Source organism: Lycorma delicatula, chromosome 8 (genome assembly GCF_047948215.1).
Source record: "Lycorma delicatula isolate Av1 chromosome 8, ASM4794821v1, whole genome shotgun sequence".
NCBI classification, from domain to species: domain Eukaryota; kingdom Metazoa; phylum Arthropoda; class Insecta; order Hemiptera; family Fulgoridae; genus Lycorma; species Lycorma delicatula.
The window spans coordinates 88044172-88067284 of NC_134462.1; the positions used below are offsets into that span (position 1 = coordinate 88044172).

The 23113-nt window shown below is 28.6% G+C and overlaps 1 protein-coding gene across 1 annotated transcript in view; it reads left to right on the forward strand.

Moving 5' to 3' along the window:
• The window catches only part of unc80 (unc80, NALCN channel complex subunit), a 242538-nt gene that overhangs the window by 122182 nt on the left and 97243 nt on the right, over positions 1–23113 (forward strand). Inside the window, exon 32 of the mRNA XM_075373197.1 lies at positions 19586–19674. Coding sequence (XP_075229312.1) covers positions 19586–19674 — 89 coding nt within the window. The remainder of the gene's footprint in view (positions 1–19585; positions 19675–23113) is intronic.

The following is a 23113-nucleotide window of genomic DNA, read 5'->3' on the forward strand; positions in this document are numbered from 1 at the left end:
ATCATGTTTTCACAGTTTAAAAAACAATGGTTGCAACCTTTTTCGCCGAGGGCACTGACTCTCCTTTCTTTAGCGCTTGTTCATTTCTTATCCACTCATTTGTACTGTACTGTACTGTATGTTTGGCTCAGATGTGTAATTTTGAACCCAGGTTTCATCAACTGTTATGAATCAATGCAAAATTTCATTTGGATCTCACTTGAAATGCTGTAAGCTGTAGGATAAAACATCCATTTAAACAATTTTTTGGTCAAATGTGAGGAATCATATGGATAAAGCTGTTTTATTTTCAAATGTTTATGTAGGATATGTTCAGTTGAGATGCTTACTGTATATTTCAACTAAATTTCAATCTACAGTTTGCTGAAATGATTTTATAAAGTTTTGGGATCATTTCTTCAGTTTTTAATTCTTTTGGATATCCACTGCGGTATTAGTCTTCACAGCTCATTTTGTCCACAATAAACTGAGGAACCTGTGTATGAACAGTTTTAAATAACACTGTAAACTAACCAAAAACTATTTGTAAATTGTTTTTATTGGGTAATCTTTTACCCTTTCAAAAAAATAGAATTTTATGACAAGAAGGATTCCTTTCTTTCCATTTTACAAAAAATCACTGAGATCATCTTCAACATACTGTCAAACATAGCTGTTACATAAACTGATATTTAATACCTGGTATTTCAACAACAGAAGAAAATGGTAGACAAAAAATTTTACAAATAGTGCTGCCATCTTCATTTACCTTACTTATCAAATTGCCCTACTGGACTTTATTTTCACTTAACCACGCATTTTATCAAAACTGTTAGATGAGTAATTGCCCATCTGTTAAAAAGGATACTGTTCCTTCACATTAGTATAGAATATGGTATAAACCTCTTACTTATTTGTATCGTTTGTGCTGTTTAGCATTGACATTCATTTAAAATGAGTGTATTTAAAATAAAAAAAGGATTATGAAAATTATAAATCGTATAATAAATAATTGTTGCATATGGTACATTGCAAATAATCACCACTTATAGATAAAATAATGCTGTTTTATTACTGCAGATTTTAGAAAAGGACGAATAATTAAGCATTTGTGTTCCAAGACAATATTTAATCTTCTTCAGTTATTTGATTTGCTGCCATGAAACTAGTTCAAATTTCTGCCAGTGGAAGTCATTTCAGTTACCAGCTTAAGTGTTAAATCAGTTCCAGTATAGTATTAAAAGATTAATTACTTAACCAGCAGCTTAAAAATATTATTAACATTCACTGATATTTATTATTTATTAATGCATTATGTATAAGTGTATCTTATTTTAATAAATCTAATTATAATGTATTATAAATTATAGTTTGGAATTAAGGTTTGTTTGTATGTCCTTTTTTTATATATTAGATTGAAAACTTTTAGTGAACTTTTTTAAACATATTTATTGATAATCTAATCAGATACAAAGTATAGTTTATATTATGTACATTTAGTTGAAATTATCTGTTACATAAATTGTTGCTATTACTTCTATTTTATCGTTAATAGTCTTTTATAAAAGTCATGTATACATAAAAAGATAAAAAATATTAAAAATTTATATTAAATCGTACATTTATCTTATAATTTTGTTTAAAAATTAACTTTTTCTATTAGTTGTTACAGTAGGTGTTCTGAGCTAATTTATTTGGATTTCGTATATTTTTTGTAATTTGTTGTAACAAGTATTTGTCTTTATTAAAAATATATATTGCTGTATGTTTTTTTATTTAGATATGTAGAAAGATACCTCAAATTATACAGAAACTAATATGAAAGTTTGACATCATGCATACGTTTATGGTAGTATTGTATAATCATTTTTATAATTTGTATTACAGCTTGATTATAAGCTGCAACAGAATTATTAAATGCAGACTCAACAGTGTTAGAATTGCTCAGTTAATTCTAATTTGGAAAAACGTGTTAAAGATTCATTGATCATTTTAGTACTAAAAATTTTTTTTATCTTTTTCTGTATATTCAATATAAGAATTCATTAACCATTCATCATACATCATACCTCACATTTTGTTGGAAAATAAAAAAAACTAAATCTCTTATGTAAGATAAATTTTAAGTATGAGTTAATGAAGTTTTGAATTATTGAGAATAATATCCCATTAATAATATTAAAATAATAATTTATTTTTGGTCAAATATATGGTTCAGATTTGATGAGTGTAAGATCGCTGCAGATGGCCTCATCTACATGTAGATTCCTACAGCTGCCTTGCGAGAGAGAACGTCTAAGAACACACAGCGTTCTCTTGCCCCCTTCCACTTCACCCCGTCCTTCCATGGCGGGTTGGTAACATTTTAACAGAAAAAAATAAAAATTAGAAACAAACAAAAAGTATTTGTTTGTTTAGCCCTTTATACCTTTTTCTCTTTATTATTGCTAATGATGCCGCTAATGCTACCCTTTTCACACATCACCACTATATACACTTTTCACAACCTCTTCACTGATCTTTGTTTATTTTGATTTCATCTATTCTTGATATTCTATTTTATTTGTTTCTGTGGTTCTAAGTTTTTATTTTATTGAATAATATTTTGTTGCACTGATTCATATTGCCATATGCTGCCAAATTATTCGCTCCATGCATGTTTTTATTATTGGTGAAATTTTTTTTAATTATACACGTTGTAATGATATAATAATGACCTGCATGCTATAAATTCATTTTGTATATACTGTATTTTTAAGATATTTAACATCGATATCGATCTACAAAAAAAATTACTTTATAAGAAAGTAATAAAAATTGATCTACTTATAATATTAAGTACTTTTTTCCTATTCTCTTCAGTTTTAATTGAAAAAATAGTTAAATATGATCCCAGTAATTATATGAAGATGTTTATTTACTACATTAGTAAAATATTGTTCTGCTTACACTTAACCAGAAGCAATATTTATTATAAGTAGATTCTTTATTTAAACATAACTGTTGAAATTGGGTTCCTTTAGTTTTGAGACTTAGTGTATGTGTATTATTTTCTTGAGAAAGACATATTATTATATAAGATTTGAGATACTATGCTAGCTTCAATAGGCTCTGAGCAAAATAGTAAATTACTCTAATGGGTAAATTATTTTTTTCATTACCCTCGCTCCGTCCTCCTAGTTATCAGTTCTGTAGTTGTAGGTCTGATCCTACTAGGGTTTCCCGCCTGAAGATGCCAGGATCTGATGTCTCACTATACCTTGGTGTCTGGTAGGGGGTTCTTTCTGCAGTTCGACTCAGGAACTTATTTTATTGTCTGATATCTGCATAACAAGCCTAATCAATCTTATCAGTTGAGCTAAACTTTCTTACCCCCTCCATGATAACTATTACCTTTGATAATTTGTACCAGTTTACATTGGAAGTGACAATTGTTTGTAGGTAGTAATTTTTACTGTCCCATATAAATTTTAAGATAATGATTCTATAACTAAAAAGTTGATCTAGATGACAATGTTAACTAGTAAGCAACCTGTATAATTGTTCCTAGATGCAGTAATTTTCTTGTATGTACGGTTCTTGTAATAATTTTTTTCCTATAATATACACATCAGATGAAAGAGTTTGTGTAGTCCGTTATGTGGTTCTATCAAAGTCCTGTGCATGCAGAATTAGTCTCCCTCCATGTTTAATTAATCAGACCTAATTGTACTTGATTTGTTAATTAGTTTTAAGGCTGTTGTAAATTAAAATTCAATGTTATAAATGTAAAATGTTTGATTGTATGGTAAATTTATCTACTATACATTTTTTATCTTGATAATAATAAAATTTCATCCTGAGTGAGCTTTTTGCATTCCTAACAGCTAACGAGATTTATTATAGCACATTATGAATGAATGAAATTCAATTAATATTAAGTTTAATTAAATTTTATTCAAATCAAATTAAATTTATTAGACAAATTAGAAAATATCTAACTAAATGCAAAATAATTTGATCAAGTTAATATTATGATACAGTATTTTAATTATTTTATTTTAATTTAACAAGCAGTATGATTTTAATTTTAGTGATATTTTTTTATCCTTTGTACATGTTTTTCATTAGCATTCCTTATAACATTATTTTGTTAATTTTATAATTAGTTGTTTTTTGTTTTTTTTATCAGTTTCTGTATCAGTTTCATCCATTTTTTCTTTTTACATTCTTATATTCTGATATAATTAATCCTCTTCAAGATTCATGTCTATTACCACCTCTTATCACAACTAATGAAGTGAAATCTAGTGTAGGAAAGTGTTTCAGTGGATTTGTCTTGTTTCTTGCAAATATCTCATAATTACCAACTTAATCCTTATTATTGTATCTCTCAATTTATAATTAGCTGTATCCTCTTCCTCAATTGATGGATGCCACATAAAATCGTAGGTTGTGCATTGTTAGATTGTCTAGTTAAAGAGCTTCTTACACCGCTGATAGATATCTGTTCAGTATTTATTAATTAATGACTATACATAGTTTTGTTAGTTTAATATTTTATATCACAACTCATATTTTCTTCCCTTAATAATTACAAATATTATTTATAATGCTTTGGTGTTCCCAGTTTTACAGGTCAATAAAGTATTCTGATATATTTTGTATTTTAAACTCCATTCAGCATTTACTTTTTGTATATGGATTTTAATTAAATTTCTTTGCTTCATTAGCATCTATCTATAGCATAAATTTTAAGATTTTGTTTATACTAATGTAAATAACCAATAAAAAAGAACAAGCTGTATTATAATATATATATATATATATGTAAACAACTCGTATTTAAACATGTAAATAATCCTCTTTTTCGTAGATTTATGTTATTAACTTTTTACCGTCTGTTGTTTTTCTTTCTTAATTCTTTCAAAGTAGGAAAAATATAAGCCTGCATTTTTTTCTCAATATAGTTGCACTTATGTTTTAAATTTATGCAACTGCATCGATTATGCAATATGCTTTAGAGCTGTTTGAAGTATGCAATGCCTTATTTTATTATAATAATTATTAATATTATTCTCATAATTTCTTACATATTTATTTTACTAGTATGTAATTGAAAATTAATATTTATTTGGTTTAAAAAATGACCTTAAAAGTTTTACATAAATTCAGTAATTCAAATATTAGAAAATATTTTATGTATCCAATTGTAATTAGCACTCCCACTTACTTGCATGTTTCCATTATAGTAAAAAATAAAATGTATAATGTTTTGTGTAGTTTCCCAGCATTGTGAATAATTTTGTTGTAATAAAAATTGGAAGTTTCAAAAGTAAGTTGACATGAAAAAATATATTATCAAAAAACTTAAAGAATTTATTATCAATAATAAAATGAAAATATTCATTTACTGCTTATTTTTATAATTAAGCTATTTTGCTAATGAGGCAACACTCTTCTCTTTTAATTTATTTTAATTTTTACATCTGATAGAGTGGTATGTATCATTAAAACGCTAATGTTAACATTAAAAAAAAGCACTAAGTAATATTTTTGTTTTATTATTGATAATAATTATTATATATTGCTTTGATACTTAATAACAAATTCATTAAAGTTCATTACATAATAAAATGTACCAATAGTAATATAATTAATAAACAATTAAGTTTTGATCAGGTTAAATGGCAATGAGAAACTATATGTCTAATTTAATATCCAGTACACTTCACTAATACTATATTGATAATAGTAGTAATAATTTAAAAATGAAATGAGTGGATGCATTAGTAGCAGGGTAAATCGATTACTATAATCAGTTTTAAATTGCATTTGACAAAAAAGCAGCATTACTTTCTCTTTGTTTCTGATTTTTAACTTTAAATTATTTAATATTAAAAAAAATCATTTATTTTATAAGTCTCTGAAGAAGTAGTGTAACATACTACTTTGTTGATAAATAAAAGAAAAAAATAATCAACATTATAAGGAGAATGCTTAATTTATTATTATTTATCATAAAAAAATAGTTTTTTATTTTAATTCCATATAGTAAATATAAAAATTGATACACTTACATAGAGTATGTCATGTCTGATTTACAGTTTAACAACAAATTACTTTTGAATAAAATTTTTCACATTACATTTCCCTATACTGTTAGTATTATATCATAAAACAGAGACTATAGCTTGAGAAATCCTTTAGCACTTTATTTTTGGTGACTCTTACTTTTGAAACTAATGTTTAATACAGTGCGTTCAGAAAGTCACTGTGCAATATGGTTTAGAATTATGTGGTGCATTAAGTTGGTGGTTACCCTGTGGGTTCATTATAAGAACAAGATATTGGACTTGCTGCTGCACATAAAGCTATAAGAAAAGAACTGAAACTTTTCCCCTATAAAGTAAAGTGTGTTCAAGAACAGAAACCTAAATATCATGTCAAAAGACTAGATTATTGTCAATGGCTTAAACAGTTTATTGACCAAAGTTTTGTAGGTATCCTTGACATATTTTTACAGATGAAGCGTGATTTCATCTGGGAGGGTATATTAATTAACAAAATACACAACTGTGGTCAACAACTAATTCCCATGAATTAAACGAACAATTTTTATTTGAAGTGAAAATTGGAGTCCGAGTAGACAGTGTGAGTAGAACACGCATTGTGGGTCTATTCCTTTTTGAAAATATAGTTAATAGATGATTTTTATTATGCTGTTTTAAGAAACTTCATTAGTCTGTTAACAGAAGTTAACGCAAACATCACTAACAGGTCAATGACTTTTTTATGAAATGTCTTTGATGAATGAATCATACTGAAGGCTTGAGGCCTGCACAATCATCCAATCTGATTTTCCCTGATTATTTTCAATGCGGGCAGCAAAACAAGCAGTATATCGAAATGGAACACACATGATTGACAAACTAAGTACTGCAATAACGGCATATATACAAAACATTCCAGTATATCAGCTGGTTAAAGTGTTTGAAAATAAATTGAAACATGTGAAATATATTGATGTTGGAGGAAGTCATTTTCAACACCTTTTATAAACTATTCCAGTTATTGTAATATCCATTTTTATAAAATAATGAAATAAAACTACAAAGTAATAATAATTAAGAAAGTTTCGTCATTATACTTCCATAATTCCAATGCACAGCAACCTTCTGAACGCACTTTATAATGTTTAAACATTTAAAAAATAAAATTATGTTCACTATTTACAGTGAAACCAAAGAAATTGAAACTTATTCTGGTCAGATAAAAAAAATTAGATTTATCTATGTTGATCTAAACTGGAGGTTAATGTAATATTAGTGATTTTTTTCAGTAAAAATAAATATAAATTAAGTGAATAAAATTATATAGGACAGTACAGGAATCCCTCAATTTAACAAAGTTTTCTTTTTATAGGTTAGTGAATGAATAAATAAATATTTGTAACAGATCAGTTCATAATTAAACATTTATATAAATCATGTTAGGGATGCATATGGGTAATAATTCATGGGTAACTAGAGAAGCTACTTGGAAAAATTAAGGAAAACTACACCAAAAATTTGATGAGAGCAGCAACAAAAAGTATTGTTTTAGGTAATTTTAATGTTTACAACTGATTATGTTAAATAATTGTGTTGTAAATATGTGAGAATATAAGTAAATAAAGTCATTGTGGCATAAAATAGCAATTTTAAAGGCATTTATCGAGAAGTATTTAGCTCATTAAAAAAATAAATAAATAAATCTTGATACAAATAATTAAATAAATCGTGATACAAATAATTAAGATTTAATTACAGTTATTGAAATTATCAGCAGAACAACAATATTGTTTTCATAAATCACATTCTGTAAAAATGGAAAATAAAATGAAAAAATCAGTAGAATAATGAAAATTGGCATAGATTTTTATTTACTCTCAGGAGCCAATGAGTTAATAGGACAATTGAGGGTGTAATTTTTTATTATAGGGGAGGATGAAAAATTCTTGTTTTACAAAAAGAATCTTGAAAAATTAGTGTGTATGAAAAGATTTTTAAGATTTTACAAGGCTTTTGAACTTTAATCTAGTATTTATTTGGTCACTACAAAAAAAATTACTCTTTTATAAAACTTAATTTTAAATCTCTATTTTCATGATTATCCAATAATGAAGTCTCCTGCCTAAAAATTATTGTAATAAAGATTATAGCTTTATAAATTACTTTTAATTTGGTTACCATGTCATTATAAAAATATTGGTCTCAAACCCAAGTATTGATTAGTAGTTGTTCAGCCTTATTGCATCTTACTTAATGATAAATTATATAATTATATTGGTTAGTAGAATTTTTTAATGTCTACTGGTAATATTTTATTATTGCGTGAGATAAAATAAAAAGTGAGAAAAGAAATTTGAATCAAAGTACCTACATTCTAAAATCAGATAGCCAGTTGGCTGGTTAGTGAAATATCACTATATCACAGTTATGAATAATTAATCTTGCATTTCTATTGCTTAATTTTATCATTTATTTTTTAATTTTCTACAAATTTTGTGGAGTAAGAACTTTTTCCTGTGTGAAAGAAACAAAGATCTGCATTGGTCATCACAGGAACAAAATTTTGTAAATCGTAGTTAATAATAATTATTTTTTAACTAAATTACTGTTAAGTCTTTAGAGCTAGAATGGACTGTATTAATTGTTGATAAAAGAATGGGACAATGTTCTTTTAGGTAATTGAATTTAATTCGTAAAAATACTAAATAACATAAGGCACATTAGGCGATGAAATATATAAACACGCCAGACAGGATACTTAACTCGAATGAATGTATGAACTGGCTCGCAGGCCAGTGCTAATAAAAAACTAGAGAGCAGCATTAGCTGGCTCAAACTAGGAACGGAATAATTATTGAAAATATTATGAAAAACTTAATGTTTTTCTAGCTCTTTTCATATAAAAACAGGGTTTTCATGCAGATTTTATTTTTTATTATAAAAAAAGCCGACGAAGAGCAAAGAATACCTTGGAATTCCTTTGTGGATTGGCTTCGGCATACTTTAAACTGTCTAAACACATTGCTCATTGATTTTCTTATAAACAACGTTGATGTATGTTGTCAGTGTCTACATAAGCAGTAGGTTTTTTTAATAGGCCAAAACATTTTGATGGCATTAAAATCCATGATTTGTAGCTGTTAATTTAAAATAATAATGGCTAATCATTGAGCCAATTCACGATTAATTTTGCTATAACTTTGGGTCTTGATCATTTTAAAAATTGTGTCAGTTTCATCCAATTGCATATTGTTAATTAAACATAATAATTTTGATTTTAAGATATCTTTATACACAGTTTGATCCATAATCCCATTGATGAACTGTTTATGCTTATATACTTGGCCCAGCCAATGTATGAGCTTGTGACATCATGAATAATAGACTGCTTATTACCACTCAGCCTGAAAATATCAACTCCACATATCAAATCAAAATATTACTTATTATCATATTGTATGCAGTAATAATAACCATATTTAAAGTTACTAATTATAAACAATATGTAATTAATTATTTTATAACCTTTATTTGTACTAAATTATTAATTTTTAATAATAAACAAAAGCTTGCTTGAATTTTCTTCATGCATCTAATTCAAACTTCTAGCAAGTTCATCATCCTCACTAAACAAATCACTATCACTTTCACTATCAGAGTCTACATGTATAATATAACGTTCTGTCATTTCATCTATTAGTGGTTCCAGTTTTTCGTACTATTTTTTACTTTTTTACAATAGGATTTCCAGTCATCTTCATTCATAGAATTAATTTTCTCCGTAGTTAATTTTTCAACATTTGTGAAAGAAAATGTTGTGTTATGACTCACCACATGTTTTTTTACGGCTGACCATACCGTCAATCAGATTCAAATCAGAATGGTATGGTGGGAGTCTAAGAACACGATGCCCATGTTTTTTTCAAAAGTTCGTCCAAGTGATATATTTGTGTTTTAGTTTTATGTAACTTTACTAATTCATATAACTGTGGTTTCAGCATTTTTTAACAATACGGAATACAGGTTTTCTCCAACAAATTGGTTATATCTTTTCTTCTGGAGTTAGAATTTGGTGCTTTTTCAGTACCTGTATTGTGATAAGGAGCGTTATCAACAACTACTACTGACATTGGTGGAAGATTTGGAATCATTTTTTCACCCACCCATTTCATGAAATTGTCTGATGGTATTGTCCCTCAATACCATCAGACTATGACTTTGTTGAACAATGTGAACTTAAAACGTACGTTTTATCCAAATAAGCAATTGTACCATTGCTTTGTCTGTATTTAGCCATTGCCTGCAAGTATTCAGTTAAATATTTTCTGTTATTTTCAATTTTACGCCATTGGATCATTGTTTATAATTATAAATTATAATTATAATTTGCTGTTGACAATTGTAACCAAAATAAAGATTTTAATGCAATATTTGCGTTTTACTAACCTTAGATATATCTTTAAAAATAAATAAACTATTACATTTTCTTTTCAGAAAATCATGAACTCGTAATACAATAAATACACCTTGTAGAGAACCTTAGATATCAGCTGAAACTTGTTAGTCTTAAATTTACATTTTAAGTAGAAAAAAAAATGGAAGGTAAAGTCCACTTAATACAAATTGTTAACCCACCGGGTTGGTCTTGTGGTCTTCCCAAATCAGCTGATTTGGAAGTCGAGAGTTACAGCGTTCAAGTCCTAGTAAAGCCAGTTATTTTTACACGGATTTGAATACTAGATCATGGATACCGGTGTTCTTTGGTGGTTGGGTTTCAATTAACCACACATTTCAGGAATGGTCGAACTGAGAATGTACAAGACTACACTTCATTTACACTCATATATATCATCCTCTGAAGAATTATCTAAACGGTAGTTACCAGAGGCTAAACAGGAAAAAAGAAAAACAAATTGTTAACAAAATGTTAAATCAACTTGAATATTAATAGTGTAAAATATAATGTATCTTGATCACTACTGAGAGTTAAAAAAAATTTTGTAAAAACATTCAAACCTCAATTCTGACGAAAGAGTAAATTATCATTTCACATTAAATAAACACTTCTTGCCTACTAATAACCAAACACGTGTCATCGATTCAGAAACAGGTAAAATTCTAGAAAAAAATAAAAATAACAGAAGTAGCCAGTCAATAGACTGTATAGTTGCCCCAGCAAATCTACAAGCTTGTGATATCACGTGCTGACATCTCATTATATTATTGTTTTCCAAAACATTTTTGCGCATAATTATTATTTTTATTTCATTCTTCAACTTACAAATAATATGGGCGCCCAAACAATACATTTATGTTGTGTGCTCAATACTTTCCACTTGAGTTGATTACATGTATGAAGATGCTTAATGAGCAATCTTGTAAACAATAACAATTTCTTAACCAATGACTAATGCTCTGATTGATATTATGTACAGGCGTATAAAAATTTACACATGCAGTTAGAAATAATGTCTGTCGTCATGACTGTATTTAGATCTGTCATTCGTAGTACAGAATGTGTCTATAAAAAAATAAACTTTCTAGTTTATATCGTGTTCAGTGAAGGTAATCGGAAAGCGTTTTTGTGCAGTCATATTATTTTATAATTACTCATTGTTTTCTGCAAATTTTTTGTAATGTATTATTTTTTATTTTATTTTTGTTCATGTATTATTAGTGTGGTTTGTTATGACAGAATTTAAATCCATAGTTAAGAAAAAAAAACTTAGTAGTCAAGCACCTGAAATCATCAATAATGTTTATGATTTTATCAAAAAAGAAGCTCTAAAAGTAGGTAAATTAACTGACGACAAACATATAATTGGCATTCAAAAATGCAAAGAAAGAACTGCTGCTGCTGCTTGTGGGATATCAAGAACACAGGTTCAAAAACTCAGAAGAGAAAAAATCGATATTATTCTTCAATCAACATCCCAATCATATTCTTTCAGCACGCTGAAAACCTATTAACAACCTTCGAAACCTGTCAGTGGACTGGACAGTTTTGATTTAGGTATAATTAAAAGAACAGTTACTGAATTTCATTCAAAGAAAAATGAATTACCTACTTTAAAAAAAGTAAGGTAAGAACTTCAGCCATCAATTGATTTTAAAGGAAGTAAATCAACTTTTGCTGTTATTTTGAAAGAGTTATGTTTCAAATGGCATAAAATTGAAAAAACAGAAAATTTTTAATTGAATACTTGCAGGCAATGGCTAAATACAGACAAAGCAATGCTACAATTGCTTATTTGGATGAAACGTACGTTTTAAGTTCACATTGTTCGACAAAGTCATGGTCTGATGGTATTGAGGGACTTTGTGTGCCGATTAATAAAGGTAACTGTTTAATAGTAATTCATGCTGGAGGAGAAATCAGTTTTATTCCGAATGCATTACTAATTTGGAAAGACAGTTCGAAAAGTGGTGACTAACATGACAATATGAATACAGACAATTTCATGAAATGGGTGGGTGAAAAAATGATTCCAAATCTTCCACCAATGTCAGTAGTAGTTGTTTCATTGTCCTACATAAAAAATATGCATTTTACAAGTTAGTGAAAGATAGTTTGTGTATATTTGTTTACTGTTAACATTCTTTATTTAATTTCTTTAAAAATCATCATATCAGATAAATATCTTATAGTATATGTTAGGGCTGGAAGTATATAGCCTAAAACTTAAACTACACCCAATATTTACATACTTGAACAGTGATGAATTTCTATTTGACTCGGACAATAACAATATACAATGAACCGATGACTTAACATATGAGGTGTGTGAGAAAAGTAATGAGACTGACTTTTTACTTACCAAAGTTTTTATTTTATCAACAACAATATTATCCCCTTCAAAGTAGTTCCCTTAGGCAGCTATACACCAACAGAGTCGTTCTCACACACTTCTCTGTGTACTTATTCTCACACACCTCGTATGACATATAACATGTGACTAACAACATAATAAATTATAAAAAATAATGTATTGAAAACATAACTTAACATCCCCCCCACCTTAAAAACATAAATTTTCAACAAACAAACATAACATTATTTTATAAACAAGAAATGAAAGATAAAGTAACATCAATATACAAGAATGTCTATTCATGATTCTCAGTAATTGGAAGTAGGCACACTTTGTTTACAGATCTCTTAAGCATTTGGTTTTGAGTTTTTATTTCAACCACTCTGACCTTGCTATCAGGACCAGATACAGTTTATAATAAACCCTAATTTCCACTTTGATGGTGGTAAATTAACTTCATGTATTAATAATACAAGAGTATTAACTTGAATGTTATATGATTGTTTTCACTTCATCCTGGATTGAAGTTTGGTGATGTACTCTTTTCACAATCTGTCTCAGAAATGTTGAGTAATCTACTTAATTTGATGCCATCTTCTAAGCCTATTCAGGTTGATACCAGCAACATCTTCAGGAACAGCTGTTATTGGTTGACCAATTAAAAAGTGCCCAGGAGTGAGAGGACTGAAATCTGAAGGATCATATGAGATTGGAGTGAAAGGTCGGGAATTTAAACAACCTTCTACCCTACATAAAACTTTATTTAATTCCTCATACATTAAGGAAACTTTACCAGCAATACAGACAATATAATAATTGAATGGTTTTCCCCAGCCAACCAAAGGCCACTAAAATTTAGGTGGAATGAAATTCCATTTTATGCTTTCATGACTAGTTGCATAGATAATAGTTTCTTGAATCTTTAACAAGAAAAACATATCATACAATTCCCCCCTGAGCTCATTTCTTACTGCAACAAAATTTGTCACCTTGTCACTAGAGACCTGATGTGGTTTTCCTCTTCGTGATGCAAAATGCTGAAAAGCAACCAAAAATACATTAGTAGTCAATTTTTATACCAATTCTAAATGGACTGCTCTTATAGACATATGAATAAAAATTACTACATAACCTTTCTCTGCAGAGAAGAGATAGCTTCTAACATCTGGCACCTTTTATTTATGAATTCAATTAACTCTGACAAAGTTGCAATTCTGCTAGTTGGAACATGTGATTGCCACACCTTGTTTGTACTTATATCTAACTTAAAAGTTAATAAATGAATTATAATTGTATCCCACAACTCTGCAGACTGATTAAGTGCATTTAATGCTCTAAGATGAATATTAGTAAAATCTAACAATTTTCTTAAAGCAAGTGAAGATTCCCTATCGATTTTTGGAAAATCAAATAATCCCTTCAAATAACAATCGATTATTACATGTTCATTTTGAAAACAATCGGTGAGTAATTGCCAAGCATTTTCATTATTTTGACTGGTTAACACAATAGAATTAATTAAATTAGCTGCAGTTCCGTCTTAAGAGATAGTTTCAAAAAATAAAACTTGCAAACATCATCAAGTGAAGGGTTTTTATCAACGATAAAAACATATTGAAAATAGCATTGAATAATTATCAAAAACATATCCAGTCTTCATATTTTCCAGAGAATATAGGAATTTTTATTGGGGAAGTTCAACTTGAACTGAATTTTGTGATTCTAAAACTGTTTTAGTAATGGAAGATGTTTGATTAGTGTCAAGCTGAAATTGCCTAATTAATAATTCTGCATCTTAATAATACTTCAAAATAAGAATCCTAAAATTCTAATCATTCCATTGAATCTGGTTCATCAGCTTTAACTTTTTTATCCAAATCTTCTATTTCATCTTGAATCTTATTGAATTCATCCAGTATTCTTTGATACTGTCTAAATGCATTGGCAGTCGTACAATATATTTTTGATTCTCATACATCTACATATTTGTAAATGTTCTAAATCTTGGTGATTTTAGCCTTTATTAGACCACATTTTCTGACTAATTCATTCATCTTAACTAAAAGAAATATACTTAAAGATAATAAAATTGACTTTTAAATAATTGAAAAATCATGAAAATATCTTTATAGTACAACGAAAGAATTTGAGGCTTTAACATAAATATTATCAAAACAGTAATTATGGATGAGATAAGGAGCAAAGTTGAATATGTATACATAAGAAAGGAATACACTGACATAATTGGTGAAGTTACTTACATATGCAGATGATAAACTGGTGCTGACTTCATCGGTGACAAGATTATCTGGTAGTTCCGTGTTGCTACAACATATACCAAGTATTTCAGTATAACTAACTAATGAATTCTGTTTTTTAACCTTATTTGTTACATATGCACAATGTGTATTCAGATTTACTGTATGTGTTAGTATTGACATTTAATGAATGTCAAAATACGTTGAATAAAAAAATTATTTAATTACATGAATCGAATCTTAGTTCCCAAGTTTCATTAACAAAAAATGTTAGGGCTGGAAGTATATAGCATAAAACATATACAACACCCAATATTAATGAACTTGAACAATGATGAATTTTTACTTGATTCAAACAATAACAATATACAATAAACAGATGATATATAACATATGACAATGACAATAAATTATGAAAATTAATGTATAAAAACATAACTTAACAGCATGCATTGTCTGTTTAAATATTTAGAAAGATGGAATTAACTTTACAAAATTTAAAATTTGTTTGACAAACTGTGATTGTTGTACTCAGTTGTCTTGTTTAAAAATTACTGATTCCTTTTGTTATTTAATTCAAAACTTTTACAAGTTACATTCATATATCTTATTAATTTACAAAATTTAACTTTGTATCATAAACCTTTATTGAGATATTTAATTAGTCATAAGTATATACTACTCATCTCTCCTTAACTGATTGACTTTAAAATAAAATCACATAAATTTTTTAAATATATACCAATAAATATGAAAATTCTTAAAGAAAGAAAACGTGTTTTTGCCTCCACCCTTTTATGGGGGTTTGAACGGGACCAAATATCATTGTAAAGTTTCTTAGATACCTAAGGGTCATTAAATATGTGAAAAAATTTACATACCCTTTGAGTAAAATTTTTAAAATGTAGATCCTGTAAGTTTTTTATTATCTCCCTTTTCTCTTGACTAGTTGTAACCAAAATAATGAAATATCATTGTCCCATGTTCAGGAATCATAATGCCAAATTCATCAAAATTGGTTCTTCCAGTCAGGAGATATTGAGCAAAAGCACAAAAGCAAGTCATGTTAGTATGTATGTACGTACGTAATCCTTTTGGAATTTTTCAATGCTAAAATTGAGTCTTTTGGTTAGAGGTCGTCATGAGACGTTTAGTTAATATATAAATTTTAAAAAATTTGTGTAGAAATTGCCATTAAAGGAGATTTCCCATTAATACTAATATGAATTTTTTATGCTCTTTAAGAACAGTGTCTAAGTGTTCAATTTAAATTAAGCACATTGAATGAGGGAGTCCTGTACTTTTGTTATTACTTATTGTACATTTTCATTAAACCTTATTCATTGTTAAGGTGTTTATTAATTTTTTTATTTGCATTATGTTATTTCTGTTAGTACAGCAATTTTTTAATTAATTATTGATGTAATTTTTTTGTTTTGTGTAATGAACAGTTGTATTTTACATAATGTGATGTAAATATAAATTTATTGAATTTTTCATTCTTATTATGTAATTTATTTACTCATTTTTTTAAACTTAAATTTCTGTTTCAGCCAAAATTCAGTTATTGTGAGTAGACATAGTTTTGATAATGTTTTAGTTAGCTGAAAAAGTATATGGATTAAAATTGTTATGCTGTTTTTAAAACTACAAATCAATATATTTTTCACATCAAAATGTGAGCAAAATTAAAACAAGACTTGGACTGTTATAGCTTCCTTTGCATGCAGTCTGTATGATTATTTATTTCTTTCTGTGATCTTTTAAACAATTATTTAAAAATGTCTTGTTTTACTTTTGTTTTATTATCCTACATAAAATATTTATTTTACAAGATAGTGGAAGATAGTTTGTGTATCTTTTGTTTACTGTTAACATTATTCATTTTATTTCTTTAAAATGAATCATCATATCAGATGAATGAATTTCTTATCATTATTAATTTTGAATGACAGACACATATCTACTTGTAATAACTGAATTATGATTAATTAATAATTTTAGCCTGCATATTAAGTTTGGAAACTATACTACTTAAGTTTGGTTAATTATTCTTAGATTTTTTTATGTTTTTTTTGTGTATTTTGATGTTTATGTTTTGTTATGTATAATTTAATATATTCATCAAATTCATTGAATGCTCTTCACATTACCCTGTGAAGAATCTGATACTTTTTTTATCATCCATTAATTCCTGAAAGCCATTGGTGCGATTATAGTTATGAAAATTGAACACCTTTGTATAGAGACATTAGCCATTATAAGTAAGATGCTGTGTATCTAAACTTCATTGAATATTATATTCATGCCAGCTAATGATTTTCTTAATTGTGCAATTTTAGAGGGTATTGAAAGTATTTCCATAAGTTTTCCTGATGTTAGTTGGTGCATAATGATGAAACAACAGGGAATAATGATCAATATTTAAGATAATTAATTGAATAGGTCACAACTACCTTGCATGGTTGTCATTTTTAACCCGATTTTAATGCTTAAAAACAAACTATTTTTGGTTTAGATTAAGCATTCTTAATGACCGTTAGGTTTTCTTTAATAATTTCTGTTGCTTATTTTGCATATTAGAAAGGAAACGCTCTTAACTTCATAGTATTGAGAAAGTTTGTGACGGATTTCAACCGTTTATTTTTCTGTTCATATTTTTTTACACATAATGATTACTAGAATCTAATCTAGATATTTGATTCAATCAGAACAGTTGGATTCCTTATTTACATAGAAATGTTGTATATCTACTTATATTACAAGAATCTTTCAATAATTAAAGAGACAAACAATTGTAGAAAAATTATTATTAATTTAATGAAAATATAAATAACACTACTTTTTCAACAACCCCCAACTACATTTAGGTGCTTGTCCCATCTTTCTTTGAGCTTTTAGCATTCTCTAAGTAGTAAAGAATTGTTCATCTCAGTGTCTGAGCCATTCTTATACTGCATACATTATTGACCTGCACATTGTTGCTAAACTCAGTGTCCTGTAACAACTATTTTACAGAAAAAAAAAGATTGTACTAGATTATAATTGCAAGGTGGCTGGAGCAAAACCTCCTGACCTGACTTTGGAATAGCTTTCCCATATCTTTTAAGCCTTATGGAAGTAAGTGATATCATGCAGAAGGAATATGCCTTTTAAGAGAGAACAAGGATGTTTTATCCTTATTGCGCGTTTCAATTTATTTTCTAGCATTTCAAAGTAGTTCTTGCCGTTGATTGAAAGTTGGTTTACTAAATAATCACTATAAATTACCCCTTATGAGTCCCAAAGTAGTGTTAGTATCACTTTATTGGTTTTGAATTATTTCCTAGTAGGCAAACTTGGATGTTTCCATTTCACACTCTGTTCTTTGGATTTCAGTTCAGAGTGATAAATCTAAATTCCACAAAAAGTTATTTTGTAGTCTAAAACAGCATTACCTACCACTAAAAACCATTTTTTCCATACAAATGTGAATTCAAATTGATAGTAGAATGTACAGTGCCAACAATCTTACTACAAATTTCAGTGATCTCTCAAATTTCTATGTGGCTTGCAAATAAAATCAATAATGCAATTTTGCAAAGCAAAAATTTCCTCCTACCTTCTGCTACAATGAAATTGGTGGGGATTTAAATTTTCAATCCTTTATAAAAGTTTGCACAGTTAACACTTTTTACCATATTATTTTAGCATATGCAAGTGATTTTCAGCTAGTTATTTTTGAAAATAAAAGTCTTAACTAGCATGTTTTTTTGCATGGTACACATTTCACTCAGAGCAGACATTTTGAAGTAAATGAGATAAGTTATAAATAATAGAATTTCCTTTTGAACAGCTGATATTTTTTGCCAACAATTTAAGTTTTTTCTATTAAAGATTTTTTCCACTGTTGCTACTTGTCTTTTTAATTATTGAATGACCCTCTTACACTCCTGTTTGTTCTGATTCGAATGAGTATATTTATAACTTAACCATGATATCCCATGCTAACTTATCCAGAAACTTAAGTATTATTGATAAACACCATATTCCTTTAGTGATCTGCACTTATTCGTAATAGTATTTTTTTATTACCTATAAACCATGTTGTTCTTTAATTAAATTTAAATTTCTTGTGAATGGAGTTACATTATTTGTTAACAGATTTTTCTGTAAGAGACTTATCATTAAGGTTACAGTTCCTACATTTTGATAAGTATTAATGGTTTTTAAATCCATATTTACATTTACAGTATCCAAAAGATGAAACATCTAATGTTTCAGAAGAATATAATTCCTAGTCAGTTCATGTCTTTATATCCTTTATGTCTAGGTGTTTACTGACATGACCTGAAATAATTGTCCTGTTTACTTTGTTTCCTGTAGTATTTTCAGAAAAAGTAACCTTATTTATGAAATTTTTTAGCCTCTCTTTTTGTATATAATATTGTAATATAAAGTTGTTTCATTTTGTTTATAATATTATTATTATTAGTATTATTTAATTATAATTTTTATTATATAGGTTTAACATCTGAAAGGAAGATAAGTTTTGTTCTTCATGAACCAGATAATGAATCAGAAGGGAGTAGCAATACAACTGTTACAATGCAGGTAGAATTTTTATGTTTTCTTACTGTTATTGATATTTAATATATTTATTTCTATTTATTTTAATTTGAGTGACAGATTGTTTTCAATAACAGAATTAATGAATGAAGAAATTTTTTTTCTTTTTTTATGAAGACAAAGTTTTATTTTCTTCTAAAGAGAGTGGGATTTGCCCAATTATAGTATCTAGGAAAGAATCTTGCTGACCTCTGTGGTGAACTGGTTGTATGCCTGGGCCTTTCATCTGGAAGTACCCCGGGTTTTAATCCCTGTGAGGCATAGTGTTTTTCATACCCTAAAATATTTCCATTTAATATTCCAGTGCACTAGCTTCTAGCTTATATGGTGAGTTAATCATAAAAAAGGAATTCTTATACAGTTCTGCGCAAGAAGACAAACAACGTTTTATTATTCTATTTTGTACTAGCAAACCCAACAATGCTTCGCTATTGCTTGATTTGAGTATATAAATACAGATTAAATGAACACAATTGAAAGTTTGATAAAAGATTAAAAACTGAACATTACGGAACTTCACAAAATTTAACCTTTCACTTTATAAAAGTCAGAATGTAAATAAATCCAATTGGCAAAACAACAGCACTACTTATCGGATTTAATTTAAACCGCTCTCTAAACACAGTATTCAGTGGAAAATAACTTTTTAACGAAAAGAGATATGGTTGCAAAATCATCACAATTAATACTGAACATTAATAAACTTACAAAATGTTACGGAATTTTACAAAATTTAACCTTTCACTTTATTAAAGTCAGAATGTAAATAAATCCAATTGTCAAATCAGCAATACCAATTGGATTTAATTCAAACTATTCTCTAAACATAGTAATTAGTTCAAAATACCCCTAACTTTCTTTCTACTGATCAGATTGAGGATTTCAATAGCTTTGGTATTTTGTGGACAAGGTAATTAGTATTTACCTTTGGACAATGCGGACCATTTTGCAAAAACTCACAAATAGATGAGTCCGCAGGTTTTTGTATATAGTGCACACACATATGAGCATATTGCCTTTTATATATATATATATATATATAGAAGAAGAAAGTCTGTTTGTGTATTTGTTTGTTTCATAAATATCTCGACACCGGTGCCATCTAGTGGGTATAGGTTTTGCAAAAATTTTTCTTTTCACGTAACTAATATAGGGAATCTTGGAGAGCTGCATCATACCAGTCAAATGACTGAAGACAAAAAAAACTAATATATATTCTGAATATGAGTCAAGTCAGCTATAAATACAATTTTTCTAAATATCTCAACCCCCAGCGCCACCTAGCGGGTCCATTTTTCACAAAAATATTTCTTTTCACGTAACTAACATATATTCTGAATATAAGCCAAATCTGATCATAAATACAATTTTTTTAATTATCTCAATCCTAGCGCCACCTAGCAGATCAAAACTAATTAAGAAACCTTCACGGGTGTGCACACAGCAATCACCAAAGTTTCATCACAATTGAATAAATGATATAGGAACACATACGGGACAAACAAACAAACATTCATTTTTATATTTATATAGAAGATAATATTTTTTTGTGTAATTATTTTGTATATTATTTTGCACAAGAAATACACAAAACTTAAATTAAATGAGAAAACTAAAAGACATACAATTTTTGTTTATTTAATATTAAAATATATTTTCTGTTTATAAGAAAATTAAATTATTGTAACCGTAATTTGCTCAGAGATACAGAGTAGCTGGACCGAACATGCAATCATATCGGAGAGGTATCTGTTGAGAGCCAGACTAAGGAATGATTCCTGAAAGAGGGCAGCAGCTCTTTCAGTAGTTGTTAGGGGCGTGAGTCAGGACTACTTAAACGGCCGTATCAACATCACTCAGTCCTCTGAGTACTGCGCAGCTGAAAGCAATGGAAAACTACAGCTGCTTTTTTTCCAAGAAAATGTGGCTCTCTGCATTTTCACATAGCAATAATGGAGGCGCCTTCCTTGGTAAAATATTCCGGAGGTAAAATAGTCCCCCGTTCGGATCTCCGGGTGGGGACTACTAAGGAAGGGGTCACCAGAAAATTAAAAAATAACATTCTACGAGTCGGAGCGTGGAATGTTAGAAGCTTAAAAAAGGTTGGTAGGCTAGAAAATTTAAAAAAGGAAATGGGTAGGACAAATGTGGATATAGTAGGAATTAGTGAGGTTCGGTGGGAAGAGGAAGGCGACTTTTGGTCAGGTGATTTTAGAGTAATTAACTCAGCGTCAAATAATGGGCAGGCAGGAGTAGGTTTCGTGATGAACAAGAAGATAGGGAGGAGAGTGGAGCATTTCAAAACGCATAGCGATAGAATCATTGTAATAAGGATAAAATCAAAACCTAAACCGACAACGATTGTTAACGTCTATATGCCTACAAGCGCCCATGATGATGATGAGGTAGAGTGTGTATACGAAGAGATTGATGAAGCAATTAAACACGTAAAAGGAGATGAAAATTTAATAATAGTTGGAGATTGGAATGCAAGCATTGGAGAAGGCAAGGAAGGAAATATAGTGGGTGAATACGGGCTGGGCAAAAGGAATGAAAGAGGGGACCGACTTATAGAGTTTTGCACGAAGTATAATTTAGTAATTGCCAACACCCAATTTAAAAATCATAATAGAAGAATATACACTTGGAAAAAGCCAGGCGATACTGTAAGGTATCAGATAGATTATATCATGGTTAAGCAAAGATTTAGAAATCAACTCGTTGACTGCAAAACTTACCCTGGAGCAGACATTGATAGCGACCATAATTTGATGATAATGAAATGTAGATTGGGGTTTAAAAACCTGAAGAAAAGGTGTCAGATGAATCGGTGGAATTTAGAGAAGCTTGAGGAAGAGGAGGTAAAGAAGATTTTTGAGGAGGACATCGCAAGAGGTCTGAGTAAAAAAGATAAGGTAGAAAATGTAGAAGAAGAATGGGAGAATGTTAAAAAGAAAATTCTTAAATCAGCAGAAGCAAACTTAGGCGGAATAAAGAGAACTGGTAGAAAACCTTGGGTTTCAGACGATATATTGCAGCTGATGGATGAATGTAGAAAATATAAGAATGCTAGTGATGAAGAAAGTAAAAGGAACTATTGGCAATTAAGAAATGCTATAAACAGGAAGTGCAAACTGGCGAAAGAAGAGTGGATTAAAGAAAAGTGTTCAGAAGTGGAAAGAGAAATGAACATTGGTAAAATAGACGGAGCATACAGGAAAGTTAAGGAAAATTTTGGGATACATAAATTAAAATCTAATAATGTGTTAAAGAAAGATGGTACACCAATATATAATACGAAAGGTAAAGTCGATAGATGGGTGGAATATATTGAAGAGTTATACGGAGGAAATGAATTAGAAAATGGTGTTATAGAGGAAGAAGAGGAAGTTGAGGAGGATGAAATGGGAGAAACAATACTGAG